General features: G+C 40.8%; 1 protein-coding gene across 1 annotated transcript in view; it reads left to right on the top strand.

Annotated features, from left to right (window-relative positions):
* Positions 1-21,841, top strand: part of AFF3 (ALF transcription elongation factor 3) — a 266,456-nt gene that overhangs the window by 206,467 nt on the left and 38,148 nt on the right. Inside the window, exon 10 of the mRNA XM_058825605.1 lies at positions 17,797-17,962. Within this exon, the coding sequence (XP_058681588.1) occupies positions 17,797-17,962 (166 nt within the window). The remainder of the gene's footprint in view (positions 1-17,796; positions 17,963-21,841) is intronic.

Raw genomic sequence — 21,841 nt, 5'->3', positions numbered from 1 at the left:
TTCACAGGACCAAATGAGACTGTGGCCTTTCTTTAATGTACTCAGAGCTCTTGTGTCGAGAGCCTGTGAGGTCAACAGGAAAACATGGAATGAAATCTCAGCTGAATATCAGTCTTTCCCAGGCTTCCTGGCAATTTCCAACTTCTCACTCTTTTGTTTTCACTTAATAAGATAGAGCTTGTCCTGTACTCAATTAAAAAAAAAAAAAAAAAAAAAAAAAAAAAGTTGTGAAAGAGCTAAGACTCAGAAAATGAGAAATTTTATAAAAGCCTGGCAGATGCCCAGTCTGCTGAACTTAATAAGAAGCACACTCATTTTTCCAGTTTGAAACTTTTTGGTGCAAAGACCCCTAGTGCCAATATCTCCCACAGGACTTGTGGGAAGAGTGCCAGTGTATAGAAAAATAAGAGTGCTGGTACTCTGACATGAAAGCTGTAGCCTACATTTTTGAAATAATGGTGTTGAAAAGTGGAGCTCTGAGAAGAACCTAATTTTGGGCTTCTCCAGCTGTCAGATCACCCTCAGCTTTCCTATTTCTCCTTCTGCTGGAGGGACTCACAGCACAGCACCTCTCTGTTAAAGATGAAGAGGAAAGCAACAACTGCAATGTTATTTGTGCAAACCCAGAGAACAGTCTGAGAAGACAGCAAAACCTAAACACTCCTTTGAGATTATCACTCTATAATTGATAGAGATGTACTGGTTCAGATGTACCTCTGTTTCAACTTCTCTTTTTACACCATTTCTATATTAGCATATTATGTGCTTGTCAAGTGCAACAAAATTTTAACTTCAGATTGCTGATGGTTTATGAGTATTATATAAATGTGTATATATATTTCCTAAATTATTGTAAAGGATTTAAATGTTGATGAAAAGCAGCAGGTTGTCACCTGATTATCCAGGAGTTTTTCCCTTGCGTTGCAAGTGCATCTGCCCCCTCCTGGAGCCTTGAATTATCCCCATGCATATTCTTTATGTGTGCAGACAAAGGGCACTGTTGAAGCAGATGAGTGCCTCAGCATTTGATGTCATTAATTAATCTGAGCCAATGCCACATTATTTTCTAAGAAATGTATTGTATTATTTTAATCCATTTTCTTCCATTTGGTCAAAATTCAGCATTGGCCATTTAACAAGAGCCATGACAAATTTCTCTCATTGTCTACTGTATGTTGCTGTCCTCTGCCTTTGCAAGATCTCACAGATTGGTTAGACTGGGAATTATGACAGAGACATACCCAAATTATTAGGGCTATTTTTATGACCAAAATCTGGTATCACTGTGCAGTAGCAGTAAATTGTGGATCTGGTTTGAATTGTTCATATGTCAGTCATTTACCACTCCAGCCTTTTAAATATATTATAACAAACTATGAAAACACTCTCTGATTAAATGAGGGAACATGGAAAATCAATTCCCACTGTCCCAATGGAGAAGACATACTCCAGTGTCACAATCCTTGTCTGCTTTGGAGTCAAGCTGCACAGGGATACCATGCACCAGTGTTCATCTGCTGAACTGGGAGGTTAGCTGGAAGAACTGGTAACTCCAAACTCTGTAACTGTATGGACGTGCCAGTCCCTCCTCTGGTTAATCAACAATTGCAAGGATGAAAAAGAGGTGCAATGTGGGTAGTCTGGCCGGTATAAAAAGGGATATCATGGAAGGAAGGTAAAATCTGGAATGAGAAAAGATGAGCCTCTGTGAGGAGACTCTTCATTAGTTTTTACTAAGCCCATACCATACCTGAAAGATCAGATTTTCTGATACTGTTTACAGGTTGTCATAGGCTGTCATAAGGTGATTGAGTCAAGGCTTGGCTTCTGAGAGTATTTGAGGTGTTCTAATACACTTTCTGCACTTGTGCTGAAAAGAATAATTACCCGCAAAAGATGTACTTCTTTTTTTTTCAGAAGTAACACTCAATTCACATGGTCATGATGAGTCTAAAATTACCAACATGTGTCCAAAGCTAAGACAAGACAAAGGTTTCCCTAGTTAGGAAGTAATTGCACTAGGCTTATCTTGCAGCTGGTGAAAAGCTTGTTAAAGGCAATAGTGCAACCCCGAGATTTTCTGTTTAATTTCTTACTTAGACATATTTTAATATCTTTGCTTTAATGTTGATATGGTCTTGTCAGGGCTAGAGTTATTTTTTTGGTTGCGGGCCCACAGGCATGGGAATTATGTTATTTAAATTACATACATCTTCAGTTGACATGACTCATGTTACAATTGAAATGAATAAGCCAGCCCTGTATACTAAAAATAAGCAAACAAATGTAAAGCACATCACATATTAGCAGAACCACAACACACTGATTAACGGTGGACAGCACAGTCATCAAATCAAGGTCACAATCAAGATCTGAACCAATGAATCAGAGCTCTGAGTTTTCAAACAGACACATTCAATTAAGAAGGTAAACAGCTTTACATGATAAGCTTGACATGATTTGGAACTACATTCAGTTAGTTTTGCATCAGGAAAAGCTGAAGAGAAAACAGTTCACATTTCAACCAAGCTCCTCACAAATGTTCAAGTCAACACAAGCACTGAGTAAGGCAATCAAGTACAGTATTCTTCAGTCCTTGCCAGTGGTGCATGAGGACTGGTGCTGTTATGGTTCAGTCCAGAGAAGTCCAGCCATCAGAGCAAACTCATCCATGATGCAGAGTTTAGAATTTCCTTCTCAGTTATCAGTTATTACAGATAACTGTATCAGTCTCAGATACAGTTATCTTGTATGGTTGTTCTTCTGCTCTAATTCTTGCCTGGCCATCAAACTCAAGTCAGAGGTCACTCTGGAAATCACATGCTCTTGCAGCTTTTAAATTATTGATGTAACATTTATGAAAATACTTCTTGCATAATTACTAGGTAAGGACTATTAATAACTTCTGGAATAATTCACCAGCAGAAAATGATGGATCTAAGAATCTAGCATTTGCTGCTAGGCCGGCGAGCAAGTATTATGTGCCTTTTCACTTTTTTTCCTTTTTTGGCCAAACAACTATGCATCTATGTGAAATAAAGTGGGATCCTTCCCTTAAAAGAAGTGTTCAGCCTCATCCTTTCTTCCTAAGGATCTTTATTTCACATGGTTGCTGGCTGCCAGAACAACACAGCAGAAGCTTTGGCCAGGATGACAGACTTTAAAACTGACATCTCCTGCTTGGTGGTCCCAAGAAGTGGCAACGCTTTTCACAGATCCATCCTTTTTCCTATTTACTTCACTGCACAGATGGAGCCTGCTTTCCTGGATGTGGTCAGTACAGCCTGGTGTCTGGCTGTGGAACACTGCTGAATATACCCATGGCCCTGCAGGCAGAACAACAGGCTGTGACACAGCAGCCTCCTGCATGGTGTGTGTTCCAGCCAGCAATGACGACCTTTTCCTGCAGGGAAAGCACTTAAAACCTACACTCAGCAGGTGCCACCTCCTCAGGACAAGCTAATAACCTCATCAGCACACAGTGTCTCCATGTCTTTCTAATAATAATCACTTCTTTACCCAAATTAGGAAGCTAATACGAATCAGTTCACAGCTTGCCCTGATGACTTTTAATCTAAGACCACAGCTGGCCTTTGTGCTTTTCATCAGATGAATTCCAATAATCATTAAACAAAGTTTTCTCAGTTCTGCTTTAGGTCTGGCCCAACATATCTTGCAGACCTTACTCCTGTGCAATACTGGCAAAATCCTGCCATCCTGTAAAATCAGTGATGGCAACATGGATCATTAGCTGCTGTATTTATACAGCATCAGACTTACAGTTATTTTCCAGTTGTTCATACTGCTTTTCTTGGTATCTAGTCTAACCCTGGAGAGTACAGAGAAGTCTGCAAAGTTTTAGTCCGTGAGATCATCTCGGTAATTTCTTATTGAAGGCACTGTCTGTCTAAGTTTAGTTCCCCTTGTTAAATAATTGTGATATTGTTTCTTTAAAACCCTTGACAACAAAAATCACAATAACTGTAAATAATCCATAGACATATGGAATTGTTTTGAGAAAGAAAGCAAATTGCTGAGGCTCTTTAAAAATGAAAACCTACCAAGGAAACCCCAGCAGCCTCTTTGACAGTCTGCTCTAAAAATTTTCACTTGCTTTGATGTTGTTTGTAATTTATGCTCCTCAGAGGCTTTTAGATGAAGGAAATCATCTGTTTTAATAATGTGAAACCTTCTTCTGGCTACTTGAGATGGGAATTCCTGCCCTGTTTCCTGTGCCTCTCTGTCATGGCCAAAAGCGGAAGGAGGGCTTAAAAATTGCAGGGCTGTTAGTGATCAGAGCTGTGGCATCACCTACCATTTCAACATGTCTACCCAAATATTACTTACCTCTGACTGCTGAAGTAACATATTAAGGAAACCTGTTAAGCTCATTCTCCACTGTGGTGTTATTTCACTGTATTAGTAATTCATAATGCTAGGTTATGTAGTAACAAGTATAGGGAAAAAGCAATTATTGAAATAGTCCCTTTAATTCAAAATTATTTTAATTACTAGTGATACCTGTCCTTTTTTTTCCTCATTTCTGTCCTAAGTCTCTTCATGATTCAAAAATTGCCACTGGGCTATCACCTCTCCTAATTGCCATTCTCTGAGCTGAGTGAACAAAGGAAAAATTAAACTGGAGTGTGTCAGGCAAGCAGAATAGGAAATATATGTTCCTGCAGGAAAGCTACTCTCCTCCTAATTACCCTGCAATTGCCAGGTTCAAAATGTAATTTATGAGCTACATAGATAGAATGGCCACATTAGTCCATTATTTCATGATGATCTTTTCTACTCCAGCTTCAGAAAAAAGGGATTTTGTAGCTGTCAGTGCTTTGGCATTGTCAGCAGCTGCTCTGGGCAATGATGCTAGACAACTGCACTGGAGACATACTCCCAAAAATATGTTAAGCAGTCTCCTAACAGCCCAGTTTTATAGAAGAGAGATGCTGTAAAGTACAGCTCAATAAATAAAGCTTAATCTGATGGGCTACCTTAGACACTGCTGGTCACATTCAGAAACAGATCCAGAAATGTTTGAAGAAGGAAGTTTTCCAGCCTGTGGCTGCTGCTGTTGCATGTTTCACTTACTGTAAAATTCACCAAATGCAGCAAATGAACCTCACAAACACTCCCTGAGTCCATTTTACTCTGACAAGTATGGAGTAGCCTGCAAAAGGATGGAGAAGGGGGTGAAGCTGCAAACATGTGATAGGCAGCTGACATGTTTCAGCTGTAGGTTTGGTGCCTGAGGCCAAGTCTGCATTTCAGTCGAGTTGGGCAATGACTTACTTGTCATCTGAGTGAGCTTTAAACACAAAACAGGGGGACACTGGAGGCCAGATGGAGCTCGGGAACCATTTAGTGCCCACGTAGTTATCCCATTATCACATTAGTTAGCACCATAGTTTGTGCTACTTGAGCTAGTCCCAACAGGGTCACAGAGTGACTGAAGCTGGAAGGCATCTCTGGGGATCATCCAGTCCCAAGCCCACTCAGAGCAGCATCAGCTAGAACAGTTGCTCAGGGCCAAAGTTGGGTCTTGAATATCTCCCAGAATGGAGACTCCACAACCTCTCTGTGTAACCTGTTCAAGAGTTTGACCATCCTCACAGGAAAAAAAAAAAATTGTTATATTGAAGTGGAACTTCCTATGTTTGGATTTTTGTTCTTTGCTTCTTTTCCTGTCACTGGGCACCAGTGAGAAGAGCCTAGCTCTGTCTTCTTTACTTCCTCCTGTCAGGTATTTATCTTTCCTAGTCATCTCAGTCTCCTCATGTGAAAGATGCTCTAATCCCTTAATCACCTTCATGGCATTTTGCTGGTCCCTATGTCTCTTTTGTGCTGCAGAGCCCAGATCTGGATCCTGGGAGAGGCCAGGGGAAAGCAAAAAAGTAGAAGAGGAAAGGCTAAGTTCAAAGGCAAAAGGGAAAACTGTCGTGCTGATTCTGGATGTGACATGCAAACTTCTGAGTCAACTGACTGAGAGTTCATTGCCTCCCAGCTGTACACAAAGTCCATCAATATTTTTCTTTGTTGCAATCTAAATCCATAAGGAGGCTTGCCCCTTCCCTGAGAAAGCATTAGATTATATTGCTTGGGAGTATCAGTCCTAAATATTCTGTTTCAGTTTCCTGCAGAGAATGTTGAACGGAGTGCTCTTAGGAATGGGAGATGCCTGCTCTGATTCATTCTTCCAAGGTTTTGTTTTTACTTTGCCCCTGAGGAATTGGCCATTTTTAATGACTTTTTATGATTAATAAAACTGTCTGAAGGCCTGCTGGGGTCTTCAAGCTAGTAGTTATCAACAAAGTCATCTAGCTTTCTCCCCTAGTGCCTAAGATAATGGCAAAGACCCAGCACTTGATCTTTCTCCCCAAGCTGAAGCTTGCCTAGCTGCACTTAGGGTCATGTTGGGGTGGTAAGAAAAAATCCCCAAGAGTTACTTTCATGCTGCACTGACTATGGAAAATCATACTCTCCTGGAAATCTGTGTCTCATCTTAGGAAAGCTCTTGTGCAGACTCTCCAGCTTTCCCCCAGCTGTTTCCCAGCTGGAGGCAGGTGATGTGATATCCTTTTAAAGAAGCACTGAATGTATATCCTCACAGCTGGGCACTGAACTCCCAGCAGCAACACATGTTGACTCCTACACCTTTAAGAGTCTCCATGCTGGGTCACACTGCTGAACACACATTCCTGCTCGGAAGAGGCTCACCACTTGACACAGCACATCCTAGGCCATGCAGGAGCTCAGGCAGGCAGGGGAATGTTTGAGGCACTGCAGTAAGACCGGTGCCAGAAAGGGACTATTGGCCTGGGGCAGAGAGAGGAAAAAGCAACAGCTTGTTGTGGCACTGGGAGGGGAAAGCAGCACCAACTGGCAATATTCCTCCCTGTCCCTGTGCCCTCTCCCCACTGTCATGTGTGCATTTCCTTTCTGCCCCACTGGGAAAGCCAGGGAGAGCAAAACATCCATTGAAGAATAGACAAGGGCATCTCCTCAGCTTTAGTGATATTGTAAATTCACAGGAAACCTAAAAAGATGCATGGTGGTTAATGAACAGCAAAACATGTGAGATACGGATTGAAAGGTATATTGGAAGATATATGTTTAACTACATCAGGACACAGCATGGTATAAGACCAATTTTTTTTTTTTTTAATTAAAATGTCATATAGATCTAGTGTTTTTTGTAGTAGTTGGTAGCACATTTCACAGAAATAAAGGATTGATAACATCCTGCAGGAGGTTGCAGCTGGGGAACCACTGAGTCCAGACACATTGGTACCACATAGTAGATTAATAAAGCAAATAAAATTATATTTACTTTGAAATTTATTTCTGCCTCCCCTCATCATCTGTGTGCGCATGAGTAAACCTCAAGTTTACTTTCCATGGATAACAACTAACAAAAAGATGCAATTCACATTCAATTTTTCCTTTGAATTGTAAAAGACAATTTATATTACTCTTTGTAACATTTATATTTGTGCATATCATATTTCTGCACAGTTTTTTACAGATCACATTATACCTAAGGAAGGCACAGCAAAGGTTACTCGTAGACACTGCTCTCTGCTTCAAAATCCATCATCAATTATCTGCACACTGTGTTTGCTGGGTTATTTACAGTGGGTCAGATCCTGACACCCCCAGTAGACAGACTATTCCTGCTCTTCAGGAGCACTTCTGGGTACTCTTGTCCAAGCTGTAAAGTATGATATTACTAAACCAGAATAAGGGGTCAAGAATCTGAGCCTGGTCAGAATGGGAGAAGTTTTTTTGCCAGGGGCTCAGACCCCTGAAAACCTAAGGCTGCATCACAAGCAAATACTCAACAGCTAAAAGTTCATTTTAAACATTCTTTATTTCCAGCTAACATGTCAATAATAGGTAAACAGCATATCCTGGGCACTCTTTCTAAAAACATATCAAAGTATTTTTGGATGACGATGGAAAACAGGGTATGCCTACAACAGAAAGGAGAACAGAAGAACCTTTTACAAGTCTCCAAATAATCTCAAACTAATTAGCTTTTAACATCCTCTCTGCTACAATTCTGGGCTTTATTAGCTGTTCTGCTTGCCATTCCTGAGCCTGCCTAATGTCTTATGTAGAACAACTATGCATTTTTTTCAGGCATTTGTCATTTCTTGAAACATATAAAAGAGAGCACTTGGATTCAAATAACAGACCATCTAAATGCTGTTCTGCATAGGGAGTGATATATGCTGACAAGGACTAGAAGTCAAATGTTCTTTTTATGGTTTTTTATGGTGAGCAAACCTACTTAAAACAAGGTTCTTCTCAAGGCAGCATATTGATTAGAGCTGACGAGCCAAAAAGACCTTTGGGAGACAACAGAATATGGCTTGAGTCAAAGAGTAACACTAAAGCTGGCAGCAGCAACATTAAGAGTCAGTGAAACCTGAGAGAGTTTGTCTCATGCTGAAATTTATTGCACCCATTTGGACATCCATTATGGTAGTTAGTAATTTTATCTGCACAAGTTCATCTGTATTTGGACTCTCAGAGCTCAGTGAGAGGTCCTGCAAGGCAGAACCATACCCAGGGCTCTGCTGACTGAGGCAAATGATTTCTGTGCTGAGGCAAGGTGTGACTATGCCTAAAGACTACAAAAGGCTGTTTGTATTGATGGCCAGCCACAGCATTAATAGTAATTTTGAAATAAGGTGATGGCAGGCCAGTGCAGATGAGGATTTTCTGGTCTGCACTACTGGGGTTTTCTTCTGAGGCTTGATGAAGCTGTCACTCACAAGCAAAAATGGCTGTTCTCTTGGATAGAAGTACATTTACACTTCACATTTTAGGAAATAAATGGGCAAAAAGAGCAACACCCAGTCTAATACCCAGTGAAACTGTATCAAAATCTCCTGATGAGACATATTGAAAATGGTAGGTTCAAGCCACTCTACAGAATATATTGCACTGCTCCTTTGCCTAGTTTCAATTGTATTGAAATTGCCATTACCATTACCTGTGGAGATGTTCCTTATCTTCATTGATGACTGGTTCCAGTGCTTAATTACCTTTATTTTTCTAACCTGTCTCTTGGTGGGTTGAAGCCAACCAGACTGCTGGAATCACCTTCAAAATGTTAGTGGAGGATCTGTTCCTGAGAGAGGTATAATTGTTCCTGATACTGATATAATTAAATCTGACAGGGCTTTTGATAGTGGTCTCATTAAATAGTGGAGTGCTGAGTTGGGAGTGGATATAGGTCTTCATATTGGATACCAACCCTACCTTAGGACAAGTGGAGAGAGATGACTGAACCCTGAAAAGAAGATTATGAAGAAGAATCTAAAGCAAACCTCCCTGGCTTCCCACACAGATTACAATGCACAAGGTGCTGGGCATTGTAAAGCACAAAGTTTAAGCAATCCTTAGGATCTTAGATTCTTTCTAAGTCCATCAAGAGAGGTAGGAATCTCCAGAGAGCACAAACTGACCTTGACCAGACAATAGAGGGATCTCAAATAGAAAGTTCCTAACATGGCCAAAATAGTGGGAAAAGAAAATTAAAAGTTCTGGGGTGCTTATGAAGGAAAACACACAAAAGCCATTGCCCTTGGTCTCAGGGGGAGATCAGAAGCAATGTTCTATGACTGAATCTTCTCAACAGCTTTATCCAGTTCCAATTTATTTCTGGCCCACCCTCCTTCCCCTCAAAAAATGTCTCTATAGAGATTGCTTCCTGATTTGAAAGGGGATGCAGAAGGGTGCTGTTCATGGACTATTCTCAAAGCTGTTCATCATTCTCCAGGCCATTGGTCCAAGGCCATGTTCCAAGGACAATATAGGACATACGGACTATGACAGTCATTTCTTCAAGTCCCTGTACTTTAAGAGGCTAATTAATCTACCAAGGTAAAAAGACCTTATCAGTCCTCTTCTGCTAAAGAGTTAACTTGCTGGACCAGGGATTCTCTCCACTCATATTCAGCTGATGCAAGGTCAATGACAAACACACCAAGGAAGTCAGAGTTGCTTTATTTTTCTTGTGAGCAGGTCAAATAAAACACTGCTGATGCTCCATTTATCTGGAGCGACAAGCATACACTTGGCAGCAGTGGAAAGCAGACTCTGGAATCTGGCACCAGGCTCCCAGCACAGCTGTCAGCCTGCTGACTAATCACTTCACCCCCACGTTAATGCTGCTCCAGGTCTGCTGGACCCTTTCATCTCAGATACCCCAGCACATGCTCCTCTTGATAGACCAATTGATACAGAGGTGTCACCATTAATTGTTACATAGCATTTTATTTTAGGAGATTTTTTTCACTCAAGGTGGGTTTTTTCTAGAGGCTTTCTCATTTCTACCATATTCCTTCACAATGAGAGCTGTGATTTGACTGCCTCCAGTATCAACAGGACCTTAATTAGATGCCCCTTGCCATAATGGATTTTTTTTCAGGGTTTTTGTATATTTATGTGCCTGAGCTTCATAGCTTGTTCTTTTAAACAGCCTTTCCTATAATTTTTTCTTTGGTGACTATTCTGACAAGCTGCAATTGCACAGTGCACACCTGACTCTCTTTGGAGGGATCTGGTTTGCCTTCAGTTTGTGTTATCAGATGATACTTGTAGTCTTGTCAGCACAAACTATTTAAGAAGCTCCCAGGGAAAGTGTTAAAATATAGGGGGGGCCTATGAACTCTCTTCTTGGCAGCTGTGCTTTATTAGCCGAGCTGTGCAAAGGTGGTGCAGCTAAGGTAATGCAGTGCTTTCACAGAGGCATTATATATTGTGACAAGCCGAACAACCTCCAGGACTCTCACTCATCATGACTCCCATTTCATACCTCATCCATTACAGGAATGAGGTATGAAAACATTTCTCTGTTTCCTAAAGATATTAACAGACTCCTGGGAAATCGTTTACCTGGAGAAAGGGAGAAAGGAAAATGTTGAGCCTCATTTTTTTGCGTTCAGGCTGAAACAGGAAGCTGCAGCAGGGCTCACTGTCTTCTCCTGTTAGTGAATGATAGGTTTTTGTAATTGGTAACTGGAAAGAATTCAGACATTAAATTGGTTTAATGCTTCTAGTTAGCAAAGGCACAAAACCATAAATTTGTGTCACTTCTATACTGACTTCAGAAAAAGGTTATCCAAGGGCTTTTTAAAGAATAATGAAAGACATCTAACACACTGACGGTGGGCAGTTCAGTCACACCCGTGTATGGGATGGTGGCTGGAGCCTTGGAATGGTCGTTGGATTTGGGCATTCAGACACAATGGAACAGACCTAAAACTAGAGCAGAGCCTTTCTGTCACAGAAGCATACAGGCATGGAAAGGCTTGGGTTAGAACAGACCCTAAATATCAGGGGAGTTGGAACTGGATGATCTTTAAGGTGCCTTCCAACCCAAGCTTTTCTATGGCTTTGTGATTCTACTCATCTTTGAATGTTAAGTGCACAGAGACTTTTGTACTGGTATTTGAAGCCATGGTGGTATCTGGCTGTTGTCTGTGCAAGTTCTAGAGTTTATGGTATCATTTCCCTTTTCTCAGCATGATTTTGTCCTGAAACAAATGGATGAGGTCCACCTCCATTCTGTGGGCTGTCCTTATGGCGTTATTTCTTGGCATTCTACATTTGCCTCAGAAGATATCCCCATATGTTCTGTTACAATATTGGGATGGCCTGATCTTCAAGTCCTTATAATTCCCATGCTTCAGAGGTCTTTGCTGGAAGAGAATTTGAAAAATACCCAGGGGCAGCAGCAAGAAATGGGCATTTTCATGGCTTCTGTGATCCATTCACAATTACTGAGACAGGAATTCCCTACTGTGTGCATGAGAGACATGCAATATCTTCAGTGCCAGGCAGCAGAGATATTTATACAGATCTTGGCACAATGTTCTCCGTCTGTGCTTTGAGGAAGCACCATGTGGAATTTGCTTATTGCAATAAAGGGATAAAGAGTTTTCCATAAAAGACCTTCGATGGGTAGTAGGTTGGCTCTGAGGGAAGAAGGAAGTGGTGTTTCAGATACTTTAATCTGAAATCAAAATAGAAGCTCTGCCAACAGAGCTCCTTTAAACCACGGAATATATTTTCATCACTAAATTTGAAATACTGTTTCAGAGTCTTGGTCAGATTTACTGTTGGATTTAAATCACTGTAGCCTAATTGAAGTCAATGGAGCTATGACAGTTTATACTAGCTAGGGGGCTGGTGTCTGTTTCAAAGTATTGTTTTCCCACAATTTGCCTTGATTTCTAGACAGTGATAGACTTTTTTCTGGGTATCCCAAATAGTCCAAGTATTCATACAGCCTTTCTTTCCACACTTACCTCTCAATGTTGACAATGTGATCCCTAACAATGTCTCTTGTTTATTCAAAAAGGCTCTTCTCACTAGTTATTGCATTTCTCTCTCCTCTGGGAAGTCACAGCCATTTAGCAGTTGCACACCAGAATGAGATTTAGAAGAAAAATAGTTTAGATGATCACAGCTGTGCAGATGACACGGAATAAATAGTGTCCTATCTCCAGACACAGAAAAAAGAAATACAGCAGACAATGTCTGATAGTGTTAGTGACCTTTTTGGTAAGAAAGCTTTGGATACAATTCTAGCAAAGTGAAATTACACAGACCAACTGGACTCTAAAATATGATCCATTTTTCCCCCCGCTCAGCACTGCTGAGGCCACACCTCAAGTACTGTATTCAGTTTTGAGCATCTCACTACAAGAAGGACATTGAGGTGCTGAAGCATGTCCAGCGCAGGGCAACAATGCTTGTGAAAGTTCTGGGACATGAGTCCCACAAGGAGCAGCTGAGGAAACTGGACTTGTTTACCCTGAAGAAAAGAAGGCTCAGGGTTGACCTTATTGCTCTCTACAACTACCTTAAAGGAGGTTGTGGTGAGGTGGGTGTCAGCCTTGTCTTCCATGCAACCAAGGAAGGACAAGAGGAAATGGCCTCGAGTTGGGCCAAGAGATGTTCAGGCTGGATATTAGGAGAAAATTCTTCACTGAAAGAGTGGTAAAGGGAAATAGTAGAGTCATCATACCTAAAGTGTTCGAAAAATGAATAGACATGGCACTTTGTAAAATGGTTTAGTGGGCCTGGTGGTATTTGGTCAAGGGTTGGACTTGATGATCTTGGAGGTCTTTTCCAACCTTAATGATTCTATGAGCATTTGCATAGCCTTTGTTGTGGCTGGAAAAGTATTTGAGAGGCTCACTGATACGTTCCTTTGGCTGAGTAATTTCTCCAAGGCCTGATTCTCCCTTGCATTGCATTCTTGATAATCATTCATGCCTGTGTAAAGTGCCTTCATATTGTAAAGCAGTGAAGAACTGGGATGACAAATTCTTCAGCATCAGAGGGATTTTTTTCTATATATTGTCACTGAATACTTGCAGTTTGGTAAAGAACTGCATCAGTTTTACTTGTATCTTTATCCATGCTGCATGTGCTTGAGCCTGAATTCCTGCAATGCAGCATATGCCTAGCCTGGGAAACTCTTGTGGCCAGTGCTGAATGCCATGATTTATTATCATGGGAAGCAGTGCAGCTGTAAGCAGCAGCTTAATATGAAGCATAGAGTGGGATTCAGATCCAGCACGATTAACCTGAAGAGGTCTCCTGAGGGCCACCAAAGCAATTTCATTTGGGAATCTATCTCCACTGACTGAATAGCCAAGTCTAGCACCTTCCTGCATTACTGTTCAAACCATCTTGGTGCCACTCAAAGGCTGGCCATGGCCATGCAGCCTGATGGGGCTAACAACTGGTACCACATAAATAACCTCTAGGCCTTGTCCAGGGATTGAGATGGCTCCACCTCTCAACTTGGATCACAAGTCAGTTTGAGTGGGGAAGTAATAATCTCCCCAAATCACTGGATTTCTGAACCAGCACATAAGAGAAAAATTGGGGCTACAAGGAATCTAGCAGTTCTTTTAAGAAGGGCAGTTGTCCACTAGACAGTGCAGGAAAACAGGTTGTTGGAGACTTGCATGGAAATTAGGTGCCCCTGTAGCCAGGGCAATGGGAGATATCTGATCAGAAACTTCAAATGGTGTGTTGGTTTTTAAATGGTCTTATTGCTGAACTTCTGGCAAATTTACAAGGTATTTACTCTCTCTCTTAAGTCAGAGAGTGCAAGTTATGATTAAGAGCTCTAAAGAAAAGTGGGTCTCACTTAATTGTCATTTAATTCCTTAAAATAAAAATAGAAATTCTATGATGTGGTAATTAATTCTGGGGCATAAACCAGTAGCAAAATATGCTCAAATGTTATATGCCACAGTCATTAAAATGTAGATCAGTCTAACTGCATGATCTCCCTTACATCCTTCAGAAAGAGCAGTCCAAAATAAAAGTTAGCAATTTTTAAAAAAAGGTTGCTTTTTAATAAGAATGCATGAAGACAGATGTAACTGTTATTACCCTGGTCACTATAACATAATGAGGATCCTTATAAGAATATGCTATATTTCAAAATTGAAAAAGTAAAAGGGGGACAGGAGACTTCAGCAGTGTTAGCATAAATGGGAAAATATTGCAATGTTTAATTTTGTATTATATTGGCTACCATTAGAACAGCAAACATAGATTTCCAGATGTTTGTAAAGAATCCAACAGTTATATTTTATATCTATGTCTGTAGTAACAATTTCTATTCAGCAGCCTAGAAAAACGTTTCATGTCACAACCGGAAAGAAATATTACCATGGATTTTTTCCCCCTCATCCCCTATATAACAATTTCTGAATATTTCAGTCAATGACAAATAAAAATGATGGTTTAAAAATTAAAACCACAGTCACTAAGGGCAGGATATAAATGTGCAGATGTTTTGTGATGCTCAAGAACTTTTCAGTCACAATGCTGTTGTGGAGAGGACTGGAAATCCATCGGAGTCAGACACTGTCAAAGGCATTCCCTAAGCTACGCTGTCTGCAAAGACAGTTAACTTTTCATGGTTTTTCCACATTTTCTTAAGGAAAAAAATCAAAACCACAAAACCTATTCATAACGGCTTGTATATAGCTCTCACTATTTTATTATCAAGGCATTAACTGCAATCTGTTAATATAAGTGAGGAGTCTAAATCTGGAGTTCACTGGGCAACCTGTACAAGTCAGGAAAGCATTGTCCTGAAACTGTTTGCAAAATATCCATTTTCCTTCTCCAAGAAGGAAGATTTTTTACAAGCTTCCCAGCTGTTTCTGTCACCTCTCTGCCTTAATGAAGTTATACAAATGGCTGCCTGAAAATCTTGTCTTTACTGCACCTACATGGCTGGACAAAAAACCAAGTTTTTAAAGGCACTCCTTGTAACTGGTGCATTTAATGCCTGTGCATGAAGACAGACCTCCTGCCACCCAGGAGTTGGCAGACTGTGACCATGCATGTAGCACCAAGCCATCCTGACACAGCACGAGCTTTTACTGCCACCTCTCTCTCTACTGCCCAGTAGTAGTTACAAGGATGGGAATAAAGATAAAAAATATAAATGGATGTCAGCTCCCCTCTCCTGTTTATTTTACTTGCTTTTAATTAGTAAGGTGAGATCACAGCTGAGATTTTTTCCACTGCCTGGCCCCTCTGTGCTTTGAAAGGTGCAGAAAGCTCTCCAACAGTGTCAGGATTCCCCAAGCAAACAAAAACTAAGAAAGCCATGCACAGCTGTGCCACCTCCTAGCAAAAGGCAGCGGGGATGCTGCAAGTAAAGGCAATGTGTTGGCTTGTGAAAGACAGCTAGTCCAGATGGGAAAGGCTGGCATATGTTAGGGGAGGCAGGTAGAGGGCCAGAAATTGTGCAGTCATGGGGAATTGTGAAGTTGAAACCACCTCTCTGATGGGCTGGCCCCTTGTCAAAGCCTCAGGAATTGCCTGTTGTATGTGGCTTGTGCAAGGTGTCAGGTATCAGTTTTCCATAATGAAAAACACCATTACCATGTAAAGACAATTCATTAGGTGCAACATAGCAGAACTGTAATTAATTATTAGATATTATTTCTCACAAAATGCTTCTCCAAGATCACATTGCATTAGCCACAATATTGAACTGATGGAGCATAAACAAGGGTGATGATAAACACCGGTGAATGGAATTGGGAAGAGATGGTTATCAGGGTACCAGTGTGTTTCATGTGGGGTTTATTTAACAGTCTCATTAATGATCTGGAAAAGGAAGTGAATAACCATTTAATTAAGTTTGCATTTGATACTAAATTAGAAGTTGCTGCAGACACCTCTGAGGGCAGCAAAATAAATCAAAAGGAGCTAGAATCCTGCAAGGTAAAAGAAGAAAATGAGATCTGATATGAAGGAAAAAAGCAAGCTAATCTCTCTGTAGCAAATAATCATGTAGCTATCAGTAGAGGAATTCTGAAGAAAGCAGCGTTGAAAGAGAGGTAGGGATGTTAATGGACAATACATTCCCTCACAGCTCAGATATATGTTTACAGAAGCAGCGCATCAAGGAGCAGGAAGGTAATAGCCCTTCACTGCAGGGCTGTAGTGAGAAGCAATCTATAATGCTGCACTCTGTTTTGGGCACCCTGTTATCAGAGAGATATAGACAAATCGGAATGAGTTCAGAAAAGAGCCATAAAAATGATCCCATATCCCTGGAGATAATGACTTTTGAAGAAAGATCAGAAGAAGTAAATGTGTAAGGCCTTGTCTGAAAGATGACTGAAGAAGGACAGGAAAATAATCTGCAAAAATGTGAGAGCAAAAAGGGAGGAGGATAATTTGTCATAGTAACTATTAGTAATACGATGAAATAATAAGTAACAACTATAAATTCTAAAAGGGCAACTTGGGTTAGTTTGCAGAGAAGTTTCCCAGGGGTAAAAGTAAAAGCTGCATTCAAGTCATTTAAAATCAAATTGGACGACTCACTAGAAAATGCACCCTGCTATAGGGAGCAATATTGCATTGCCTAGAGAAAAAGCTGAATGACTTAATATGATATTTCACACTCAAGCCTTTATGACTGTGATATTTTTAATATGCATGGTCAACTATTTCAGGAAAATACACATTTCTTCTGCTGTCAGGCCTGATAATACAAACACTTGCATGCAAACATAACATTTAAGAGGGCAAGTAGCTCTGCTGACAGCACTGCATTGCTGACATGCCAAAACACAAGCCTGAGCTCTTCAAGTTTTTGCAGGCTGAGTCTTAGATCTTGAATTGTCAATAATCAAGATGGTATATACAGGTAACCACATCACTTATGGGCAGGTAAGGAAGTGTGCAAAATGGAAGATGGGGGTTGGAAGCTCCAGTGAAGATGTATCTTTATTGTTATTTTTATGGTTATTGCTATTACTGCTTATGACTGGTAGTGTGGGGTTCAACTCTATTTCTCAATTGTTCACCTTTTTGGTCTCCTGCTTTCACCTCTGGGCTGAGTGTTCATTAGACAGCATAAAACTGCTTTCTGTACTGCTTTTTTAACACTTAGTATTTTTAATATATCCTAAAATATCTGTGGAATGGAAAAAGAGACAAGGTGAAGTGAAAACTTGACTCTCCCCCAGATGAAAAAGATGACAAAGGCTATGGATTTAAATGGATATGAGAGTAACCCCATCTTTTCCCCCCAGTTATAGCAATGTAATGTTGAAGACACTTCACTATTTATTAGCAGCAGAGAAAAGCTCACAGGCATTCACAGAGTATGCTCCTAAAACAGCACGGTTCTTATATGTGGGGGTTTCATGTTTATATTCCTGTTTTCTTCTCTTCCCTCCCTGTCCCACACTCATGGGCTGTGTGTTGGGCTGGCAGCCTGGTGGTGCCGCAGACCAGTGCCCGAGCCTCGGGACTCTCCAGCAAGGGCTCGAGCAGCAGCAGCTCCAGTGAATCCGAGAGCAGCTCGGAGTCCGACTCCGAGAGCGAAAGCAGCTCCAGCGAGAGTGACGGCAGCAAGGCCTCGCACTACTCCAGCCCAGAGGTAAGGGCTTTGCTGTCATTTGGGGTGGCACTCCATTGCTACACACACTCATACCTTCTCCCAGCCAGACCAACACAAGGAGGCTTTGAGGAGATGCACGGAAAAAAAATGGGAGAGAAAGGCCCAAGGATCTTCCTCCTGGCATGCTGTGAAATATAAGTGGCAGTGGATATTGGGGCAGATTAAAGCATTTGAAACAAAAATGAAGAAAGAAATATCCCTGTTACATTTTGCTCAAATTGGAGGTGAATGGAGCACCTTGCAAGGCTCACAGCTTGCCTGAAGTTTTATGCAATTCTGCCTCCATAGCAATGGCTTGCTTAGTGTGTAAGTCTTGATGTGGGCTCCCAGCACCGCAAGGGAACTAACAGCTTCTCCACACAGGGAAGCTATTATAAAATCAGTTTGAGGTTAAATTTTTAAAAGAAACCAGTTGTTCACTCATGCACTTCCCTTGCCTCACTCTCTAAGTGAATTATTTTCTGCTACTGCTGCTTTTATGTGATTTCTTTCAATTCACCTCCAAAATGGACTAAACTGAATTACTCATGGTGCAAAACACTGAGCCCAAACTAGTCATCTGGAAAGCTAGCACTGAAAATTTCCACATGTAGACAAGCCCTAGCCAAACTACAATTAAGCTGCCAGTGCTGTGACACCTTCTGCTTCCACCTCTGCAGAAAGCTCAACAGACACAACAAAGCTGCTTTCTCTGCTCTGCTTTTCTACCAGGATTGACATTTTTACATGTTTTGGTCAATACACACGTTTAGAATTAAACTATAAACTCCACAGACACATCACACACATTAATGTATGTAAAAATATTCCAAAATCTAGCATCAAGATTGTAAATACACATGAAATACAGTCTGTATATTTTCCTACTCCACATATACCATCCAATCACAAGAATCCTCCCCCCAAAACTATGTCTCACCTATTCTCTCATTCTGAAAAAAAAAACTATGCTGCAAAAACAGCAAACCTTTCCTCATATTTTCCTTGGTAATTTGGAGACATATTTCCAATTGAGCAAAGTGCAGTACTCACAGAAACATCCTTAATATATTTTTGTCGGTTCTGTCACTTTTGTTCCTTGTTTAACACTTATCTTCTGTTTTTCCTTCACAGCACTTTCAGACCCATTTCCAGCTAATTCTCCTCTTACTTTGTCCACTTTCTCCATCTCTCTCTTCTTTCCAGTCTCTCTTGCTCTCCCTGCAGTACTCCATGTCTTATTTCCCATTCTGAGCTTTCTTACCTGACCTGTTAAGACTTTGTTCTCTGTCTACTTAATTTCCTGCTGGAATTAGTGCAAAGATCTCATTCTTGGTCTCTCCTCTCCCTGTGGGATCTCAAAAGGCAGAAGAAAATGGGCAAAGAGAAGAAAGAAAGGGGAAGGAAATATGAGATGAAAGGAGGAGAAGCACAGGAAGGGAGGAGTGGTTATCATCTAGGCAGATACCCATGCTGCTTGAGCCCATGAGCAGAAATTCCTCAGAGAAAGCACAAAGCTAATTAACTGAGGCAGGTCTTGGATTTCATGAAGTCCAGCAGAGAACTAAATCATGGAAACATGGAGGAAGTGCCTCCTCTTAAGCATTTTATGCATATCCTCTCGAGATCTGTGGAACTACTTTTGTACAGAGCCTGAGCTGTCAGTGATCATTGTCACGAAACAGCTGCCCCACTCCAACAGATTGCTTGTCTCTTTGCATTATATTTGTGTGGTTTGCCTTCTAGGACATGCTGTATGACACATGCCTACACACAAATGTAAATGACTCACAAATGTGATGGCTGCAGTGATTTTCATAGGCAATTTTCATCCCTTGATGGGATCTAGGAGACAGCACACACAGATATGGGTGTCCCAGGGAAGTAGAATACCTGTGTTTTCCCCAAGGGTAAATGCTTTCCCAGGGCTATCATATGACTGATGGAACCAGTTCAAACATACTCAAGTGATGTCTCTGACTGGAAGTCCTTTTAGCTTTACATAAATGCTTTAACATACATTTATGCACCCAGTGAAGCCATCTTTCTAAAGATATATGCCAGTTTCTTAACCAGTAAATGGAAAGAGACAGGTCTTTGGAAGCTCCCTAAAGGGAGGCCATGTCCACCTACTTTTAAGTAGTGGACTCTATTCTAGATTTAGTCTTAAAATTGATTGGCTAAGACAAAAAAAATAAATACATCTTGGTTTTTGATTTTGCATTAACTGGTGCTTTCAGGTTCAGTGAACTGGAGCAGTCCAGCACAATGCCAGGCAGAAACTCCATATTTAAAGGTTGGGAGGAACTTAATGTAGAAATCTGCAAACCATTATGATGCCTTCATTATTCCCCACTACCCCCTCCAAATAATCTGAAACATTATATGCACATTCTCAAAGATTTTTATTTCTGGGACAGTGCATCTGCTGCACTTGAGGTTATATAGCAATTCAAGTGCTATTTCATGTCTTCTGTAATTTTTTCCTCATCTAATTTTGAGATTTTCAAGTTGTCCTCAGGTGTCTAAATGCAGCTGCCTAGAGTGAAAAAGCAGCTCATTGTAAAGCATACATATAAAGTAGATTAGATGAATTGTACCCTAAAAGTGTCTGTTTCTTTCCATTGACTATTTAGAGCCAGTAGTGACTAGCTCAGCTGTCTTCACTTTATGTCTGCAGTAAACTAAGAATAATGGCTGAGCTAGAACAGGAAACAACATTCAGACTGGTTTCAGTGATGTGGACAAATTAAGGTGCCTCAGACATTAATGGGAGTAGTTAAAGCTTTGTGGACTTCAAACCTAAAATTATGAACAAGGAACTGAGACTTCTATCTCCTGTTTCTTTGCTGAAGTCATGAATTCTTGGAATGACCTTAATTAATGTCATAAATGAGGAATCTGGAAAACAATGACATCTTATCCTTTTTCAGGAGGTTGAAAAAAATTTGGGTGCCAAGTATATAGAAAAAGCTACATTTCCAAGCTAAAAATTTGGTTTATTTGTTCTTTGTTACATTGAATTATCCTGCATGCCTTTACTAAAGCTGTCTTTGGTTAGACAACCATGAATTCCTGCTATGAGGGAGGATAAGAGTGGGGAATGGGCAGGAAGGAAGCAGAGAATCTATCCCATGGGACAAAGGATCACTGGCCTCACCACCTATAACCTGTCCAGAAGAGAAAGATGCCCCTTTCTGAACCTCACCAGCCCCATATACCAGATGCAATGGCCTTTACAGATTTTGCTGTTGCAACTGTTCACAACCATTAGTTTCTTCCTCCATTTCAAGGAGTCACATATAGGAATTTTACCACTAGAAAATCTGTAGATGCTATTGTAACCTTTGCAAACAGGATTCATGTGTTCTGGCTGTCCTGCAGACTATTATTGACAAAGACTGCAAACTACACTCTCCCTTCCCTCCAGAAAACTCTTTGTGCCAAGAACCACCTCTTAGAGTATATGTGTGCTGTGCCTAACACATGGGAATGCCCAGTTCTAATTTGTTAAAGCACCATCAGCAGTGATAATAGCAGCAATATAATCCAATAGTAATAATAATCATCATCACCATTGTCTTCTTCATCATTGCTGTCTGTGCCTTGAACATAATGAGAAAGCACCACATTTGTATGGGCATTGCCCTGAGGGAAGTATTTGATAACAGGGCAGCACAAGCAAGTTACCACAAGGGTAAATTAGTACCTGGATTTATAATAGGCAGGGTAGCTTGCAGGGATGGTGGGCTAAGTCCATGCACATGTTATGGGCTCTCATATCTCTCAGTGAAAGTGGTGCTCTACTTCAAGTTTACCACATATTAGCCACGCCTTAGGTCCCTCTTTCAGAAACAAGCATAGAGGGACCCCATTACA

This window comes from Ammospiza caudacuta, chromosome 2 (genome assembly GCF_027887145.1).
Source record: "Ammospiza caudacuta isolate bAmmCau1 chromosome 2, bAmmCau1.pri, whole genome shotgun sequence".
In the NCBI taxonomy this organism is placed as follows: domain Eukaryota; kingdom Metazoa; phylum Chordata; class Aves; order Passeriformes; family Passerellidae; genus Ammospiza; species Ammospiza caudacuta.
The sequence above is the reverse complement of the archived record's forward strand: the minus strand, read 5'-3'. Positions and strand labels throughout refer to the sequence as shown.